The sequence below is a fragment of the Chelonoidis abingdonii genome, chromosome 4 (genome assembly GCF_003597395.2).
Source record: "Chelonoidis abingdonii isolate Lonesome George chromosome 4, CheloAbing_2.0, whole genome shotgun sequence".
Classification (NCBI taxonomy): domain Eukaryota; kingdom Metazoa; phylum Chordata; order Testudines; family Testudinidae; genus Chelonoidis; species Chelonoidis abingdonii.
Window position 1 is genome coordinate 137,936,295 of NC_133772.1, and position 19,595 is coordinate 137,955,889.

Consider the following 19,595-nt stretch of genomic DNA (forward strand, 5'->3'; position numbering starts at 1 on the left):
GGTGGGGGTAGAGGGTGGTAAGAGTCAATGGAGCTAAATCTGCCAACACCAGGCCTGAATTTAACCCACAGAGCTAGAATTCAGATGAGTTGTTCTACTGAGTTTGGGATTAGAAAGATTAGTGCACTGAAGTGTAGGATCTCAGAGGCCTGAGGCCTGGCAATAACACTTAGTTACTGTACAAAATGAAAGTCATGCTAAGCCAATCAGGTTGCCCAATGGGTGACCTTTAATTTACCAATAAAAAAGTTAAATAAATTAAACTTCAGTCAAACCAGAAACTAGCTTATTTACACAAAAAGCTCGCTTTTTTATTTAACCCCCTCTAGACCTTTAGAGACAGGCTGTTCTCTGAGTGGCTGCATCACAGAGCAGGTCTGTTCCCAGACCCAGCCAGAATGCACCAGGTCACTAACGGTAGCAACAGTCACCCTACTGCACCTCATACCACAGCAGTAGAGTCACTGCAATGAACTTGGCCACAACAGTGTCTCCTGCTTTCCCCACAGATGCTTTCCCTTTATCTAACCATTTTCCCCCACAAACATTTCTTCAGCATTTACAGAACAGTAGAAACCACCCTTCTGTGACAATGTTCTCTTGTACTGTCAGCATCTCTCGAGGAACACAGAATTCTATTATAAATGTATGTAAGCACCTATTTAGCTTCTGAGGATTAATTTAATTTAAAGAGATACTGCCATAGAATTCCATCTTTTTCCTTAACGCATTTACTTTTGGGAGCATATCAAGTAGGGAAGCTTGTATACAATGGCAGAGTCACATTAACAATAAAGATTAGATTATCCATTTTTCTCATTATAGTATTATGAGAGGATTAACCCTGGTATAGTTCAAAGATTTATGTGGAGGTTTTACTTACTTTATAATTTATTCCTCTTCTATACATTCCTTTTCAGTAGCATGCCTGAAGCAGAATCAAATAAGAGACGTGTAGTTTCTAACCACAACATACTCTCCATACAGGGTATTTTGCTTTGTTCTCTGGAAACATTACCTCCATTAACTCCTTCCTCAAAACATGATCCAAAAAAAATTTCAAGTACGATAAACCCAAACTTTATTGCTGGGTTATGTCAATGTAAACTAACCAGAATCAACACTCAACTAAAATTCTCTTTACAAAAGTCAGGATTGTTCAGTATGTCTGCTGATCACAGACAGCTTCTTTCACCATTCATAAAGTCATTGGAATCACAAAATTACTACATCTCCTTTGGAAGCACACAGGACTAATAACCGTCGTCATCGTCCATATCACAGCCGTAATCTGAAACACACAGAGAAAAAGGTTTATAGAAAAGAAAGTGTTCCAGAGAATAAGAAAAGTGCATTGAAAATATTACAGTTGTCAAACTATAAATTCAAGCAGTCTTTATGCTGCGTAATGAATCAGTACATTTTTAATAAACCAAACAACAAACCCATACATTTTCTTAAGACTACGGAGAAAATCTGCTATATGCTCTCCTTAATAAACTCAAAAATAGTTGTGAACCTACAGGCATATGTTTATCACTGCACTTATTAAGAAAGGTTCTATATGGAGCCTTAGGACCGTAATTTTAAGGAGACTTAAATCCACGGTGATTTGTACAGAAAGGGCAAAGTTCATCACCTGAATCTCCTGCAGTTCCCCTCCACTTATCAGGGAGGTCTAAGACCCACGAGTAGACAGACAAAGCAGTTCTTTTGCTGACAGTCCATTCTGAACACCTCAGTTTTAATTCTGGAAGCATTCCTAACTTATTTTTCTTAATAACGCAAATACTCAGCTCTTTCATATGCAGTACAGAACCAGACAGAGGGTAGTGCAATGTTCTCAGAATGGTTGAAATATAGTAACACAAAGGAGAAAAAAGCTCAGTGACCTTTAAACTACTTTGCGGGCTTTATTACTACTATTTTTAAACATGGATCCACCCACTCACATGGGTGCACTTTCTTGGGAACATAATCCTAACAAACACTAGTGACAAAGTGTTTTTCCTTTGGTTCAGAAATTATTTTTCAGTCAGAAATCAATCTAAAAACAACACATTCCTTTATGATCAATCCACAGATATTACAAAAAAGCTTCATCAAAGTCTGCAGTTGAATTAATAGTGATGGGGAGGCTTAAACACTAAATCAACGCTCCAGCACAAACCTTCTTCCCACTTTGCTTTAGCATATTGCATCATTCTATTTTAAGATAATTTTTGCATACATCCGAAGTTCAAAATTTAACAGGAAGTTTCAAATAAAGGATCAATCTGGCCATGCCCAACTATGAAATACCACTGCAGGGAGGCTATCAGTGTTTCCTGTCAATACAGAAACCTGCTCATATGATGGCTTCTGGTTAACATAAAAGATGGGAGTCACAAGGGGAGTTTAGGCACCTGTCATTTAGGCATGCAAGTCCAATATTTACATCCTCAGAAACCTGGCTCAAGCTGCTGCCTCGCCCTGTAGGGGCCTAGGTTTCCACTGGTAAAGTCCCCTAGACACTTACAGTTCTGCATGCACACAGCCACCTCAGTCTTGACACCACTGAGCAACTTGGTGCCTAAGCTTCAACAGGATTCACAAACTAGGCGTTCACCGCTTATGTTGCGGGGCCAGCTTGGTAGATGTGCTCAGAGGCTGCCTTGGAGCAGATTGGGCCCCATGCAAACCATTGCCAGAGAAGTTGGTGGTGATGCCCCACCCTCCCCTTTTATGTAATAATCCAGCAGTTACAGCACTCACGCAGCATGTGGGAGAGGCAGGTTCAAATCCTCACTCTGCTTCATGTGGAGCAGGGACCTGAATGCAGGTTTCGCACCTCTCAGGTTAGTGCCCTAACCACTGGTTTATAGAGCCACACACACACCTTCTCTGGCACAATGAATATATAATTATTTACATGAAGTGGAATAGCTTGAGACTGAGACACAGGCACTCCAGAATACCCCATAACCCAGTGGCTGGGGCAAACACTTGGGATGTAGGAAACCCACATTCAAGCCTCTGTTCCAAATAAGTCAGCGTGGGGATCTGAACACAGGTTTTCTATCCCAGGTCCACGCTCTAACATGTTGCTTACCCCCCGACAGCCTCAACACCATCTCCTCATTTTTCCTGAAGAAAGGACTAGCCTAGCTTACGCATCCATAACTCCAGGCCAGGGTCCACAGCTGTGAATCTGGAGTGGATGTAGGTGGCCATCTCCCTTTGAGGGGCGGGGCTTAGGCCCCACCCTTCTCATCAGTATTTCCTGCTAGCTAGTTTAGGAAGCTCCCTGCTCAGAGTGCTGGCTTCTGTAAAACCCCTTTTTTAGGTCCCTTATTGTTCCTGTGCATCATACAGGGAGACTAGGTGCCTAACTCTGGGTCGTGGATTCCACTTGGTAGCAGACGCGCAAACGTAGACACTCTGATGCTCAGCCTAAATCCTCTTTGTGAATCCCACCCATAGACCTTAATATACATGTGGTTTAATGAGTAGAATACACTGGCTGTGATTCCCGTATCACAATATGTTCGGTAAAGTCCTCATTTCTCATGACATTTAACCCAGAGATGATGTTTGAAGATTCATATAATACTGAGCTGGAGCACAAAGTTCTTAGGGCTTGTCTACTATACCGGAGAGTTATTCCAGAATAAGGCAGGAAGTGAATTTAAAGTGGAGTAGCTATTTGGGAATAACCCAGGTGTAGACAAGCCAGTATCCTACAGCTAGGGTCCCAGGATTTTACTATGGGAAGCCCTCCAGGAAGTTGCACTGTGGCATTAAAGGGTAAATCCTGCTTCCTGATGCAGGAGTACATGAGCCTCTAGGAGGACTGCTGCATGGGAGGAATTAGGGGGTAAGGGTGAAGAGATGGAGCAGAGGGATCTGCATATCCAGAGTGCTGCGGTGACACAGATCAGCAGCTAGAACTGTTAAAGAAAAATGTAATTTGGATATCAAGTTTTTACTGAAAGCATATTTAAAAAATGTATTTACTGAAGTAAGAATCACCGTAAGCCAAAACCTTGCTCTCGTCGTCTGACATTATGTTTAGCTGTTTCCTAAAGTTACCTTTTCATTATTAAAGATGAGAAAGCATTTTTAAATGCATGCTGAATTATATTGCATGTGGGATTAAAACCCCCAGCAGCGAGGAGGGGCCTGTGCAAGGCTCACTGCATCACCTAAGCCTCACCCAGGGGTTGTGCAGGGGATGGATGGGCAGAGACGCTGTGCAGGGATACATATGCACCCCTACCCCAGATACGCTGTGGAAAGGACCTTGATACCAGCCCTGCACAGTCCAGCATCACACCGATTAGCACTATTCTAATCATATTCATCACCACTTTGGGTGTTCACATTTCATCTGGTACCTCAAGCTAACACTGCTGTGGCCTTTTTCCCCCCCCCCCCCCAAAAATAGCTAGTATTTTTTATTTCTCCAATAGCTCCTTAAGAATAAAGCAGCGGTTCTCAAACTGTGGGTTGGGACCCCGAAGTGGGTCTAAGGCCAGGGCTGGCATTAGACTTACTGCGCCCCAGGGCCAAAGCCCACGCCTGAGGACTTCAGCCCTTGGTGGCGGGGCTAAGGGTTACAGGCCCCTCACCTGAGGCTGAAGACCTTGGACAATGGTTTTGGCCCCAGGGTGGGCTCAGGCTTCGGTCCCCACTCCTGGGGTTGTGTAGTAATTTTTGTTGTCAGAAAGAGGTTGTGGTGCAATGAAGTTTGAGAACCCCTGGAATAGAGAGTCCTTCACAAAGAACAGAAGTTGGTCTGGTAATTTCTGTGTTTTCACAATTGTGCCCAGTCAATAGGTTCCACTATCTAAAATCAAGACCTACCATTTCCTCCCATTAACTGAAGTGCACTCATGCAGTGATCATCCTCCTCTTCTATTTCTTCTTCTTCAACTTCTTCATCATGGTTATATGACACCGGTCCACTCTCTACCAGAACGTTCTCTGGTTTTTCAAGCTCTGGCCCTTCTGTCTGCGACTCTGGAAAGGTTACCTGGGAACAAGACAGGGGGACACTGAAGTATACCATTCGTTGTAGCCAAATCTTTCCGCTTAACATCTCCAAATGAAAGGGCCAGAGCAGCTGGCACTACTGTCCTCAAACAAAGCCAAAGCACAGCCTAAGAAGTTTAAATCTTCTGGGGAACATTCAGCGTCCATAGTGGAAAGTACTGTGAATGTTAATGAGAGGGAAACGTTCATTTTCAAGTATTTCAAAGCCAGGAAAATACTCAAAGTGAAACAGCCAAACAGAGTAAATGAAAAACAACCCTCTCACAAGTGCAAGGTAAAACTAGCTTAAGGTGCTTTGGCAGAGCTCTGTGGGGAAGCTTGCAGTGTTTTCCTTCATTATATTTGGTTCAAATAAGGGCTATTACAAAATGGCAACACTGTTATCACCTTAATGAGAGCAAAATGTACTCTGATATCAGAAAAAACTGATGTGTATTAGTTTTGACACATCAGGCTGGATTTTCTTGGAGCAGAATCAAGAGAGCGACAATAATTCTCATCAGACAACACTGGTAATAGTGTAATAGAATAACACATTGGCAACACGGACTGGTACCTCTAGGTTATCAGACCAGCGGGCTGGGAACTCGTGGCTCCGAGAGCACATGCCAACACAGAACTAACTGTTCACACGGTGCTGGTCTGTCCTCTCTGTTGCCAGAGATGTCTAAACTTTTTCAAAGATAAGGAGTCTGTCTTACTGCTGCTAAGGCCCCAATTCAGCAAGGTGCTAAGAGGAACTCGGCAGGAAATGGTTTCCTCATCTGGTGAAGAATTTTGAGATTTTCAACATTTTTCCCATTCAGCACTGGGATGAACCCAAAACAGAGAGAGGGACCCATGCCAGAGCAGCCAATTGCCCGGTGGTCAGGGCACTCGCCGGGGATGTGAGTGATTCGGTTTCAAGTCCCTGCTCTGCCAGGTATGGAGTAGGGACTTGAACTCAAGCTCTCCACATTTCAAGTGAGTACCCTGACCACCAGTCTTATTGGCTATACTGAGGTCAGGCTCTCAATCTCTCTTGTTGGAGCTGTTCCACTTTGCATCAATATTCTACAGGAATTGGAGCAGGGACTTGAACCTAGGTCTCCCCCATTGCAGCTGAATGCCCTGACGACTGGGCTAAGTTGTCCTCTGGGAAGGGTACAGTGAGGCAGTACCTCCAGGGTAGGAGAAGGTAAAAAGACCTAGCAGGTGGGGAGAAATTCCAAGGAGCAGAGATGGGGACCAAGCATCAGGAAAGCACATGCAGTAGAAGCTGAGGATTAGGCAACAAGGAGGCATTTGTAGAGATGATGAGAAGGAGAAAGGGGGTCAAACTGGGAAAAGAGCATGTGCAATGGAGCAAGCAGGGAGGGAGGAAAACACAGCAGGGAGATGGAGACTAAATGAAAAGAAAAAGAAGACACTGTCGCTGGTTCTCTTATGTCTGAGCTGTGGAAAGTAGCAGCCACGTGAAATTGGCTTCAGCTCCCTGATTCAGCACCACCTGATCCTAAGCCAGAGCAGGAGGAGCCTTGCTCTAATTAAGGCTACCGGAGTATTTCCCCCTGCAGCAGTGGAGCTCTGCCCTTCCAGGCCCCTCCCTCTTCTACCCTTTACAGGGGGGAAGCTGGCAGAGGAGGCAGCTGTGCTGTCTCCAGCAACTCTCTGACGAGGGATTTTCCCTTTTGTCCAGAAGATAGCTCCAGTGTTAGTGCACCAGAGAATCTGGTGCAGTATGATTAACTCTTGCAGAACTGAGAAGGTATATATTACTTGCCACTAGTCATCACCAGGAAAGACTGAAAAGACTGGGACTGTTTACATTCAAAAGAAGAAGAAGAAGAAGAGGGGACATGTTAGAAGTATGTAAAATGGTGCATGGTATGGAGAAGTCAGACTGGGAACTTTTATTCCTCCTGTCTCTTTAAACCAAAAGGGGACATTCAAATGTATTAAAAGGCAGCAAATTCAAAACTGATTAAAGGAAACACTCCTTCACACAATGTGCAATTAAACTGTGGAACTTATTGCCACATCAGGCCATTAAGGCCAAAACCGTAGCAAGATTCAGAAAGGCATTAGCTATTTATATGAAAACAAAAATATCTGCAGTTGTAATATTTAATGTGAAACCACTTTGGAAGGGATATTAAGCATGAGGCTTAAGCCAAAGTAGAAGTTAGGAGGAAGGTTTTTTGCACCTTCTGTGTAAGTCGCTCGTGAAGACAGGATCTGATTCAGTATGGCAATTCCTCTCTTATTTATTTGTGCTACAGTAACTCTTAGAGGCCCCAAACAAAATCAGGGCCCCATTGTCCTAGGCACTGTATGAACATATCGTAACAGAAAGCCTTTATCCCAAAAAGCTCACCGTCTAATTACTCAAATATCAAATTCCACCCAAACCTGTGAGAAATCAAGCTGATCACACAGGCAAACTAAGGATTCCATTTTAGGTTTTCGAAGGGCTTGTCTACACTTTCAGATGTGCAGCTGCACTGCTCTGGCGCTTAGTGAAGATGCGACCTATGCCAGTAAGAGATCTCCTGTCAGCGTAGGCACTCCTCATCCCCAATAAGCCCTCCTGTCAACACAGTACTGTGTGCACCAGGAGTTTGGTCAGTATAACCGCGTTGCTCAGGGCTGTGGATTATATAAATTTCATTAGCCTGATGTACGTTTGTAGTGCAGACCAGGGCAAAGTCACCAAGGAGATTCCACAAATAGCTCATTGATTGGGTACTGCACACCCATTAATTTTAACAGGGACTGGGTGTCCAAATGACATAGAACACAATCTCCATGTAGAAATAAATCTTACTGTTATTTAGATTTGAATTCCTTTTCTTTCACCCATCACCACTTTTCCCATATAGAATTATCAAAATGACAACTCTAGGGGTTTTAGGCTCAAGAAGTAATAGACAACAGTTTCAGAAAAACATCATCTTAATTTATACTAATTTTTATGCTAAAAGTTTCCATCTGTTCTAACAATTTTCACTAAAGAATGGATGAATATAAAGGAGCTACAACTGATTCATTGTTTATTAAAATTGCACCATCCTAATTAAAATATGACCTTCTTCTAATTATCATGTCCATTTCCAGGCTGTTACAGCTCTAAAAATGTGCAGGTTTTTCTAATGAGCACAGCAAAAAAAATGAAAAAGTATTTCCCCAGGCATTATATCAAACTGTTTCTGAAAATTTATGTTTTAATTGTTTTTAAATAAAGGTGTCAAACAATTCCTTTCACCAAACTTCCTGAATCAGTCTCCAGAAAATTTGAACTTTAGTATGGCTTTTAAAAACTCTCATTTTTTTTTTTTTAATGGGGGCATGAATGGTTGTGGAAACATGTTAAATGAACAACATTAAATAGAACATTTTCAAAATGGTGTCAGATTTCACACATTTATATAAAAAAGATGAATGGTTGACTCCGTTTGTAAATTAGCAATATAGATGCTACATTGTTATGTAATAGTTTAGTCTCTGAATATGAACAACAATTTTAATTTACTGTATATGTATACATAGGTGTAAACGTATTTCACAGAGACAGTGTGTGAAGGAGGAGAACATAAAACAGCCAAACTGGGTCATACCAAAGGTTCATCTAGCCCAGTATCCTGTCTTCCGATAGTGGCAAATGCCAGGTGCCCCAGAGGGAATGAACAGGTAATCATCAAGTGATCCATTCCGTCACTCATTCCCAGCTTCTGGCAAAGAGAGGCTAGGGACACCATCCCTGCCCATCTTGGCTAAAAGCCATTGATGGACCTATTATCCATGAATTTTTCTAGTTCTTTTTTGAACCCTGCTACACTCTTGGCCCTCAACATCCTCTGGCAAGGAATTCCACAGGTTGACTGTGCATCGTGTGAAGAAATACTTCCTTTTGTTTGTTTTAAACCTGCTGCCTATTAATTTCATTTGGTGACCCCTAGTTCTTGTGTCAAGAAGGAGTAAATAACACTTCCTTATTTACTTCTCCACACCAGTCATGATTTTATAGACCTCTATCATATCCCCCTTAATCATCTCTTTTCCAAGCTGAAAAGTCCCACCTTATTAATCTCTCCTCATACGGAAGCTGTTTCATACCTCCAATCTTTTTGTTGCCCATTTTTGAACCTTTCCATTCCAATATATCTTTTTTGGATGGGGGAACCGCACAACTGACACAAGTATTCAAGATGTTGAGTGTACCATGGATTTATATAAAGGCAATATGATATTTTCTGTCTTATTATCTATCCTTTTCTTAATGACTCCCAACATTCTGTTCACTTTTTGGACTGCCGCTGCACACTGAGTAAGATGTTTTTCAGAGAATCCACAATGACTCCAAGATCTCTTTCTGAGTGTAAACAGCTAATTTAGACCCCATTATTTTATATGTATAGTGTGGATTATGTTTTCCAAAGTGCATTACTTTGCATTTATCAACATTGATTTCATCTGCCATTTTGTTCCACAGTCACTCAGTTTCGTGAGATCCTTTTGTAGCTCTTGCACTCCGCTGGGACTTAATTATCTTGATAGTTCAGTATCATCTGCAATTTTACCACTCAGTTTATGTCTTTTTCCAGATATTTATGAATATTTGAATGGGACTGGTCCAGTACAGACCCCTGGGGAAACCACTATAACCTCTCTCTATTCTGAAAACTGACCATTTATTCCTACCTTTGTTTCCTGTCTTTTAACCAAATTACCATCCATGAAAGACTTCCCCTTATCCATGACGCTTACTTGCTTAAGAGCCTTTGGGAGACCTTGTCAAAGGCTTTCTGAAAATTAAGTTACTATATCCACCGGACACCATTGTCCGCATGCTTGTTCACTCCCTCAAAGAATTCTGCAGATTGGTGAGACATGATTTCCCTTTACAAAAACCATGTTGATTCTTCACCAACAAATTATGTTCATGTGTGTGACAATTTTGTTCTTTACTATAGTTTCAACCAGTTTGCCAATACTGAAGTCAGGCTTACCAGCCTGTAATTGACAGGACCACCTCTGGAGCCCTTTTTAAAAATTGGCATCACATTAGCTATCCTCCAGTCATTTGGTACAGACATTGATTTAAATGATAGATTACAGACTACAGTTAGTAGTTCTGCAATTTCCCATTTGAGTTCCTTCAGAACTCTTGGGTGAATATCATCTGGTCCTGGTGACTTATTACTGTTTAGTTTACCAATTTGTTTACCAAACTCCTCTAATGATATCTCAATCTAGGACAGTTCCTCAGATTTGTCACCTAAAAAGAATGGCTCAGGTTTGGGCATCTCCCTCACATCCTCAGCCATGAAGACCAGTGTAAAGAATTCATTTAGTTTCTCCACAATGGCCTTATCATCCTTGAATGCTCCTTTAGTATCTTAATTGTCTAGTGGCTCCACTAGCTGTTTAGCAGGATTCCTGCTTCTGATGTACTTACAAAATTTTTGCTATTACTTTTTGAGTCTTTGACTAGCTGTTCTTCAAATTCTTTTTTGGCCTTCCTAATTATATTTTTAAAAACTTCATTTGGCAGTTTATGCTCCTTTCTATTTTCCTCACTAGCATTTAACTTCCACTTTTTAAATGATGTCTTTTTGCCTCTCATTGCTTTTTTTACTTTTTTGTTTAGCCACAGGGGCACTTTTTTGGTTCTCACACTACGTTTTTTAATTGGGGGTATACATGTAAGTTGAGCCTCTATTATGGTGTCTTTAAAAAGTTTCCATGCAGCTTGCACGGATTTCACTTTTTGCACTGTACCTTTTAATTTGTTTCACTAACCTCCTCATTTTTCTGTAGTTCCCCTTTCTGAAATTAAATGCTTCTGTGTTGGGCTGCTGTGGTGTTTTCCTCACCACAGGGATGTTAAATTTAATTATATTATGGTCACTATTACCAAGGGGTCCAGCTATATTCACCTCTTGGACCAGATCCTGTGTTCCACTTCGGACTAAATCAGGAATTGCCTCTCCTCTTGTGGGTTCCAGGACTAGCTGCTCCAAGAAGCAGTCATTTAAGGTGTTAAGAAACTTTCTCTCTGCATCCCATCCTAAGGTTACATGTATCCTGTCAATATGGGGATAGTTGAAATCCCCCATTATTACTGAGTTTTATATTTTAATAGCCTCTCTAATCTCCCTGAGCATTTCACAGTCACTACCACCATCTTGGTCACGTGGTCGCTAATATATCCCTACTGCTATATTCTTATCATTAGATCATGGAATTACTATCTATAGAGAGTCTATGGTTCAGTTTGGAGGAGTTAGTGACAGGAATCATGACCCACATTTTAAGAAAGAGAGAGAGAGAATCCATGCGTGCGTGTGAGAGAGAACTACCAAAATGAGTATTGTGAATATAGTCACAATTATTAACAACTCCTCCCCAGTAATATTACAATCTCAAACGAAAATACATAAATATTTAAGTTTCATTACTTAGCGTGAGCTGTCACTTTTTCCTCTTCCCCAGGAGCAGACGAGGGAGGAAACATGACACCAGAATCACAATTCTCTCCCTGGCTACGTGCTTGCTCCATGGGGGAAGTCATCTACCATTGGTCCTCAACAGGAGTTGATTACTTCCTCCAGTGTGCCAGTTCAGCTCTGCTGGATAATACAGTGAGGGAGCAGGGACAATCTCTGCTTAGTCCCAGCCACGGCTCTCTTACGCAATTTGTTTGTTTTTTAAAAGCGTATGGTGTTATTTCCCCTCTCTCCAAACTGGAATTCCTCTTGAATATATTAAATGTTAATATTTACCTGGTTTATTGAGAGGTTTGTGTTCACAGTTTCACTCACCCTTCCATTCTGAATCCCTGTTTTTGTAAAAGCAAATAATTCCAACTGGAAAACAGAGAGCATCATCTTTGCAATGATTCCACTGGCCTGACCAGAGGGACCAATCCTTATCTCTTTGACTCGGAATTTACATTCCCATAACAGAGATCAGAATCCAGTTGTGATGCTCTGTACCTCAAGGAAAACACCCTACATCCCCTTGTTCATCTTTATAAAATAATTGTGTGGTATCCAATGCAAAGTTTGTCATGTTGGGTGTCTTTGGAAGGATCATAATGCACTGAGCATGGTTGTTACAGTAATGTTATAGTAAGGGTACAGGTTATAATTTCATGTATATAGTTATGAGGCTGAAGATGTATCCTCATGGCTTAAAGCAAGCCTATGCAAAAACTCTCCAGGAGCAGAAGAGCAGTTCACCTCATCAAGGCATGGATGTGACAAACCCAGCCCAGCCTCACAGGAATAATGGACACTGGCTTAGGCAGCAACAAAAGAATCTGTTAGATCCTCGAGGGAGTCACCCCCTTCCTTTGGTCAGTTTTGGACTGAGATGAGGTAATGATCACCTGACTCTGAAGTGGGGTGGGGGAGCAAAGCCAAGAGGAAAGAAAGGACATGATAAAAGGGAGAGGCATTTTGCCATGCTCTCTCTCTCTCCCACCCACAACTACAGACTACCATCACCAAGCGCCTGACCCACTGATCAAAGGAGAGAGCCTGGCTGAAGAGCCAGCCTGTGGTGAGAAGCATCTAAGTTTTTAAGGACATTGAAAGTGTTAAAATCAGCTTAGAATGTGTTTTGCTTTTATGTCATTTGACCAAATCTGACTTGTTATGCTTTGACTTATAATCACTTAAATCTACCTTTATAGTTAATAAATCTGTTTGTTTATTCTACCTGAAGCAGTGCATTTGGTTTGAAGTGTGTCAGAAACTCCCCTTGGGATAACAAGCCTGGTAAACATCAATTTCTTCGTTCAATTGACAAACTTATATGAGCTTGTAGTGTCCAGCAGGCATAACTGGACACTGCAAGACAGAGGTTCCTAGGGTTGTGTCTGGGACCGGAGACACTGACTAGTGTCATTCACTTGCAAGTAGCTAGGAGCAGCTTACATGCCAGAGGCTGTGCATGAACAGCCCAGGAGCAGGGGTTCTCACAGCAGAGCAGGGTAAGGCTGGCTCCCAGAGTCAAGGATTGGAGTGGCCTAGCAGATCACTGGTTCAGACAACACCTGAAGGAAACGTCACACCAGTCCACTGAGATTTGTGGTAGTTGCCATAATGAAGTGTTAAGTATTGTATTATGAGTTAAGTCAATTTTCAGATTGCAGTTGTGTAAAAGGGTTCTTGGAGAGGTGGTAAACTTCACATACCTCTTCAGTTGCAGCCTTTTTAGCTAGTTGTGTAGAAATCAAGGGTCTTAATCTGGAAAAAAGAAAAAAAGGTGTTGGTGATTATTAGGAAAGTTATATTGTAAATGTAAAAACGCAAGGTCAGCTTGACACAGGCTGCATTCACTTGTTCTCTAGCCAAGAGAATAAGTTTGCTAATGTTATCACACCATGTATTTATTTTATCCTTTCAATTTAAAAATATAAAAAAGTCTATGAACAAGCCCTACACACAGTTTAACAGCATTAACATTTACATTCAGTAAAACTATCACCTAGCAGCTCCATACAATAAAGGATTGTCTAGACATGAAAGTTGATTTGGAATAAGGTAGGGTGTGTTTTTAAAGAGGTTTAGCTATTCCTGATTAACTCCATGTGTGAATGCTCTTATCCCAAAATAATAATGTCTTATTTTTAATAAATTTAATCCATTTCCAAAGTGGATAAAGCTTATTTGGAATACAATTAATCAGGAATAATTAATTTAGGAACAGCTAATCAGAATAACTCCCCATGTAAACAAGCCCTTAGAAAAAAGGCAAGCTAATAAGCACAATAGCAAAACTCCATCCCATATCCACCTAACGCCCTTCTTAGCTCTCCCCAGAGGCCCTATAAAATAGATTACCTTTGCCACATGCTCTGAAAGTGGCCAAAAAATTCTTACCCATTGCTGGCCCCTCCCTCTTTTCTGTTATAGTGAGAGGGACAGATTCAGTGAGCCAGATTTTGTTCCTAATTACACCAGTGTAAATCTGGAATCACTTCCTTTTATTTCAGTGAGGTGATTCCAGACTCACATTGATGTACCGAGATTACTTCAGTATGGTTTTAAAATCTTGTATCTAATCTTAAACTAGATAACATGAAAAACCACAAGGATCCTACATGAGCTGAAAGTAAGAAATGCTGGAAGCTGAACTTGTGCATATTTTTGAAAGTATTGCATAGAGGGCGAGAGGACAGCAGAAACACATTTGGAGATCAGAGATAAGTATTATTTTGCCACTCAAGTGCTAAGTTCGTCATTTGAAATCCTGTTTCCTTATTGCTATAAACGCTGTTCTCAATTGTTTTAACCTAGTTCTGGCTGCTTTGTGTCCCCTCTCCTCATACAGACATATCCAGCTATAGAGAGAATGAGTTGCCTGGTACCTAAATTCTGCTCACACAAGTTCCCTGGTATATCTGTGAACGGTGTCTAAGTTTCATTAATAGAGATTTACATCTCCAGAGCTAAGCATTCATTTAGAGTAAGATGCTTCTTTCCCTCTACTCATCCATTGATTCTGGCATTCTTTTGCATACAAAGAAGTTGTTCTCAATTTAAAAAGGACACTAAATCTGACTATTCTACAGTAAGAAGTGAAACCCCAGAGAATGAGTGGAGAGTTTTAGTCTTCATTATCTGACAGAGAAGAAAATATTAAAATTCAAGAGACAGGCATTCAGCTGGGAGTCTTCTTTGCAGCACTTCAGAACATTTTCAGGATACTTGAACAACTGGGGCAGTCCAAAGTGAACCTGTTTTCAGTGCATCTAACCAAGCTGATGTCCAGACAACATTTCAAAGGCAGAGTCTATGCGCTTGCGTCTACAGAGTGATTTGGAATACAACGATATTCTTTTACAACTACTGTCTGGTGCTGTCATAAACAGATAGCTAAGGGTTAATGTTTCTTTTACCTGTAAAGGGTTAACAAAGGGAACCAAACACCTGACCAGAGGACCAATCAGGAAACCGGATTTTTCAAAGTGAGGGAGGGAACTTCTGGGTGTGTTTTGTCTTTGTTCTGTCTGTTTGTTTCTCTCGGCTATGAGGGAAGAGCTTTTTTTTTTTCTATCTCCAAGCTTCTTTCTACCCTTCTGTTCCCAAGTTGTGAGTACAAAAGGAAAAGCAATAGGTTTATATTGTATTTTGTATTTACATGTGTGGAGTTGCTGGAATGTTTAAATTGGATATCTTTTTGAATAAGGCTGATTATTCATATTTTCTTTTAAGCAATAGCCCTGTGTTATGTCATCTTGATGCAATGATCATGTCATGTGTTTTTTCTTTCTTTTTTATATAAAGCTTTCTTTTTAAAACTTGTTGGATTTTCTTTTCCTAGTTAAGGCAAGGGGATAGGAATCTCTGTGCCAGGAGTACTGTCTCTCTCAGGGAAAGACTGGGAGGGGGGAGAAGAAGGAGGGGGGAAGGTAAATCGTCCTCTCTGTTTTGTGTTTCAAGGGATTGAAGCAGGGAAATCTCCTAGTATCCCCAGGGCGGGAAAATCTGGGAGGAAGTAAAGAGCAGGAAGGGAAGTGGGTTATTTCCCTTTGTTGGAGGCTCAGGGCATCTGAGTCTTGGGGGTCCCCCAGGGAAAGGTTTGGGGAGACCAGAGAGTTTATCAGGTACTCAGAATCCTGACTGGTGGCAGCGAGATAAGATCCAAGCTGGTAATTAAGCTTGGAGGTTCATGCTAAGCACCCAGATTTTGGACGCTAAGGTCCAGATTTGGGACAGAGGCTTATTACAGGTGCACTTCATGATTATCAACATCATGGAAGAAAATGGTACCATTAACCCAGCGAATGTATTTACTCCCTAGAAGTCCTAAAGGATCCTTCGATATACAGAGAAAACATTTGAAGGCACATATACAAATCTTATTCTGTGTCCGACTTCCTCTTTATGCTGCCCCATGTGAGTTACACAACCTTCCTAATATCTGAATATGTGTATCATACTGTTAATCATTGATTTCTAATCTAGAGTACCAATTTAGATGCACACAGACATGAGACTGCAGTAACAATATCAATAGGTTAGATAAATGAAGGTTGCTGGTAAAATATCTGTTACCCTGTATTCACATATTAGAAAAGCAGTAAATAAGACATTAAAGCTCTCTATTTGAAAACAGTGTGATTACTGCAATTAACACTCTATCCAAAAATGAGACTTGTTGCCGCATGTTAATGATCAACACCATGCCCCCCAAAGAATACCCTGAAGCCTTGCCCTTTCCCAGTTAGAATCAAGCTATAAAACAAGCCCAGAAGGCACTCACAATGTGCCAGCCTTTGTTCTAGAGGCAATAGTGCATGCGCTCACACCAAACAATACAATCACTGCTACACTAAGTCCCACAGTAAATATTCCAGTGTCATTTTAATTACAACTGTTCCCATAATGAAGGAAAAAAAGGATTCTTACTGGTGGAACCCCTAATTCTAAACTGCAACCCTAAACATAAGGAGTCATTCTATTGCACTTCACAATAATGAGAGACTGAATACTCCACAGGCTGTATTTCTGTACTATATTAGTGTTCATAAAGCATGTTTATTTCTCAGTAGTAAGAGTACTGCAGTTCTCAGAGCAAGCCAAAAATAATATAGAAAAAACATATATATGATGCACTGGAAAGACACTGGGTCTGATTCTCCTCTTCCTTCCACTGATCTTACAGTAGTGGGACTCCACTGAGTTCAACAGAATTAATACCAATTTAAGCAGGAGGATAATTAATTAATATGTACTATCACCAAACACCAGCAGTGAGAACTAAAACCATCACACACAGAGATACAGTGTGTCAACTTATTTTCCTAAGAGAATAACATCGTCGATTAAAAAAAGTAATTTATGTCTCTTGGCTGGTGATGTCATTACCTCCACAGAGACCCCTAGCTAGTACTGTACTGTACAGAGCACTGAAGAAAGATTTTGCAGTTTTTTTTTAAATGCCCTGATGCCCTGACCTCCTTAAAACAGAGCAGCTGCTGCCACACCAACCATATGGAACAATAAATTACTGGCTGCCATGGCTACAGATACTGGCTCCTTCTGCAGTCTCATTTAACCAGGGAAGGCTAGAATACTGTAGTGTGCCATCACTGAAGAACACAGCTGTTTCTGAGGCTTGAGTGGGATGGGGCATTAATGCTCAAATGAGCAGTTTCACAAAAAGAGGACAGCCAAAGTCCTTTATGCCACTTTCAACATGCATGTACCCCCCATCAGCACGACTACCTCCCCATCTATCCCAGCTCATTAGACTTGCTGAAAACTGGGCTTCTGCTGAGCAGAAGAAATACTCGGAATTAGGAGCTGCTTTGTCTCATATGCTTGGTATCATTTCCTGGGTTAAGACACACTGTGATAAACAGCATGTTTCTGTTTAAAATATAATACTTTGACAAAAATGAAACGGCTCTCGTGATCTTTCTAAATGCTTCTGTACTCATTCACCATTTACCGTTATCTTCTGGTTTTATGCATTTGCATTACGAACTATGAAACTGATAGAATTAAATACATTAAAAATAAAAAAAAATAAACCACAAAAGAAGCAATGTTGTGAATAGTAAAGCAAACCTACAAAAGGAAAAAGATGTACGAACCCCAAGTGCAACATACAGATTTCAAGCCAATTTTGAAAATTATTCACATGTTCATGTCAACCAACATATACAACACATGAAGTTGATACTCTTGACATTTCCTTGTCAGAAAGTAATGGCACAGTATTTGTCGTTAGTGTCTGCTCACTATAGAATCTGCTTAGCTCCTGCTCCAGCTTCAGTTAAGACATTCAAGGCAGCATCCAGGTTTGTCCTCCAGCTTAACAATTTAAAAGAAGATTCAGTATAATAGAATCTGGCAGGGCTGAAGATCACATAAATTGAACTTTCAAAATGAACAAATGCTTTGAAAAACAAGCTGGCTGTGACAAACTTTTTATTTTGCTTATTACTTAATAAACAAAGATTATATAATACATCACATAAAACAGAGAGGAGTTATGGGGTAATAAAGATGTATAATTTATATTAGGCAATTCACCCACCCAGGAGATTATTATACCATAACAATCGTCACTCAAAGCTCTCTTACTGCTGAATTTTAATTTAATCCATCCACGCAGGAAACCTCTTACTGCTGCTTACCACCCAAACTAATGTTATAGACAGAAGGACAGACAGACAGACAACAAATACATAGAATATCAGGGTTGGAAGGGACCTCAGGAGGTCATCAAGCTCAAAGCACCTCAATCCCCCAAAAACTGGGCACCTGGCAACCCTAATGGCACCCAGGCACAGAAGGTAAAACCCGGATGGGTGGCAAACCGAGTGGAAGACTTTACTGGATTTGTCAATATGGATGCTGATGAACTCACCTTTTGAGAGCTGACAGAGGAAAGTATTTGCAATTTAAAAAAAATCTAGACTCGCTCAAAAGAGAAACCACTGTCCAAAAGATGCCATTGCTTTCACCACACCAGCTTGAGCCTTTTCTGCCTGCCCAAATGAAATGGTGGCAGAAAGGCAGATTTGCATCTTATAGAAAATCTTCTTGAAACAGAGGAAGCTATGAAGCTGGGTTACAACTTTATTCTGAAAAGTATGTGAAAAACCACACTATGGCTCCGAATCAGTAAGACACACAAACCTGTGCCTCACTTTAATGATGCAAGTAGTCCCACTTTAAGTGCTTAACCGCCTTGCTGAACAAGGGCCCAAAATGGTTGTGAAAAGGCAGAAAATTTATGGAAATTATATACGGCAATCTAAATACCAATCATTTTTACATCCTGTGCTTACAGCTATGGATAGACAAATCTTTCTAAATTAACAAGTCACACAAACACTTCTATAATCCGATTAGAACTAAATTACATTGTGAAGATATGTATTTCCAATGGCAAAATTCTTAACAGTAGTGTTTTTGCCTTTAATTCTGGTACAAATGTATTATACCAGATGTAGCCAATGAGGTCTACAAGTATTTGCTTTTGGACAGGTGTTTTTGATCAATCTCAACCTCATAAAAACAGATAATGAGGCCAAAGGAAAACATCTAGTAACGTGTAGTCTCTGAGAATAATCCACGGAGATTGTTATACCCAAAGGTGATGTTAGATCTTTCCTGTTTAAATTATGTGACATTACAAGGACAAAAATCATATTAGACATAACATTAAATTACCTCTTCCTCCTTCACTATCTCAGATAATACAGCACTGTTTAAACAAGATGCATCTTGCAGGTATATGCAGTGGAACACAATAATTTAAGATTCAGGTAACTGTACTTTCATACAAGCAACTCATCAAAGCACAAGGGCATACAGTAGAAACCTCCCCTTCCCCCATGTCTGGTATATTATACATTAAAGAGCAATTTCATTGCCAACCATCTGGAAATCAACGTCTTCCAAATTTTATTTCGTGATTACCAACATTCGTCTTCGTAACTCATTTCCAATTACAAGCAATAAATCATTTCTTCTTGCTTCTAATTTATAACAGCCAATTAGGGGAAATCTCTTTTTAAATGGCAAGTATATCTTTAAATTATCACATATTTT

The 19,595-nt window shown here is 40.6% G+C and overlaps 1 protein-coding gene across 1 annotated transcript in view; it reads right to left on the reverse strand.

Annotated features, from left to right (window-relative positions):
• Positions 1-1,229: 1,229 nt before the first annotated feature.
• The window catches only part of BRF1 (BRF1 general transcription factor IIIB subunit), a 174,551-nt gene continuing 156,185 nt past the window's right edge, over positions 1,230-19,595 (reverse strand). The window contains exons 12-14 of the mRNA XM_075065721.1: positions 13,217-13,268; positions 4,846-5,014; positions 1,230-1,291 (exon numbers count right to left, since the gene is read on the reverse strand). Coding sequence (XP_074921822.1) covers positions 1,254-1,291; positions 4,846-5,014; positions 13,217-13,268 — 259 coding nt within the window. The 3' untranslated portion in view covers positions 1,230-1,253. The remainder of the gene's footprint in view (positions 1,292-4,845; positions 5,015-13,216; positions 13,269-19,595) is intronic.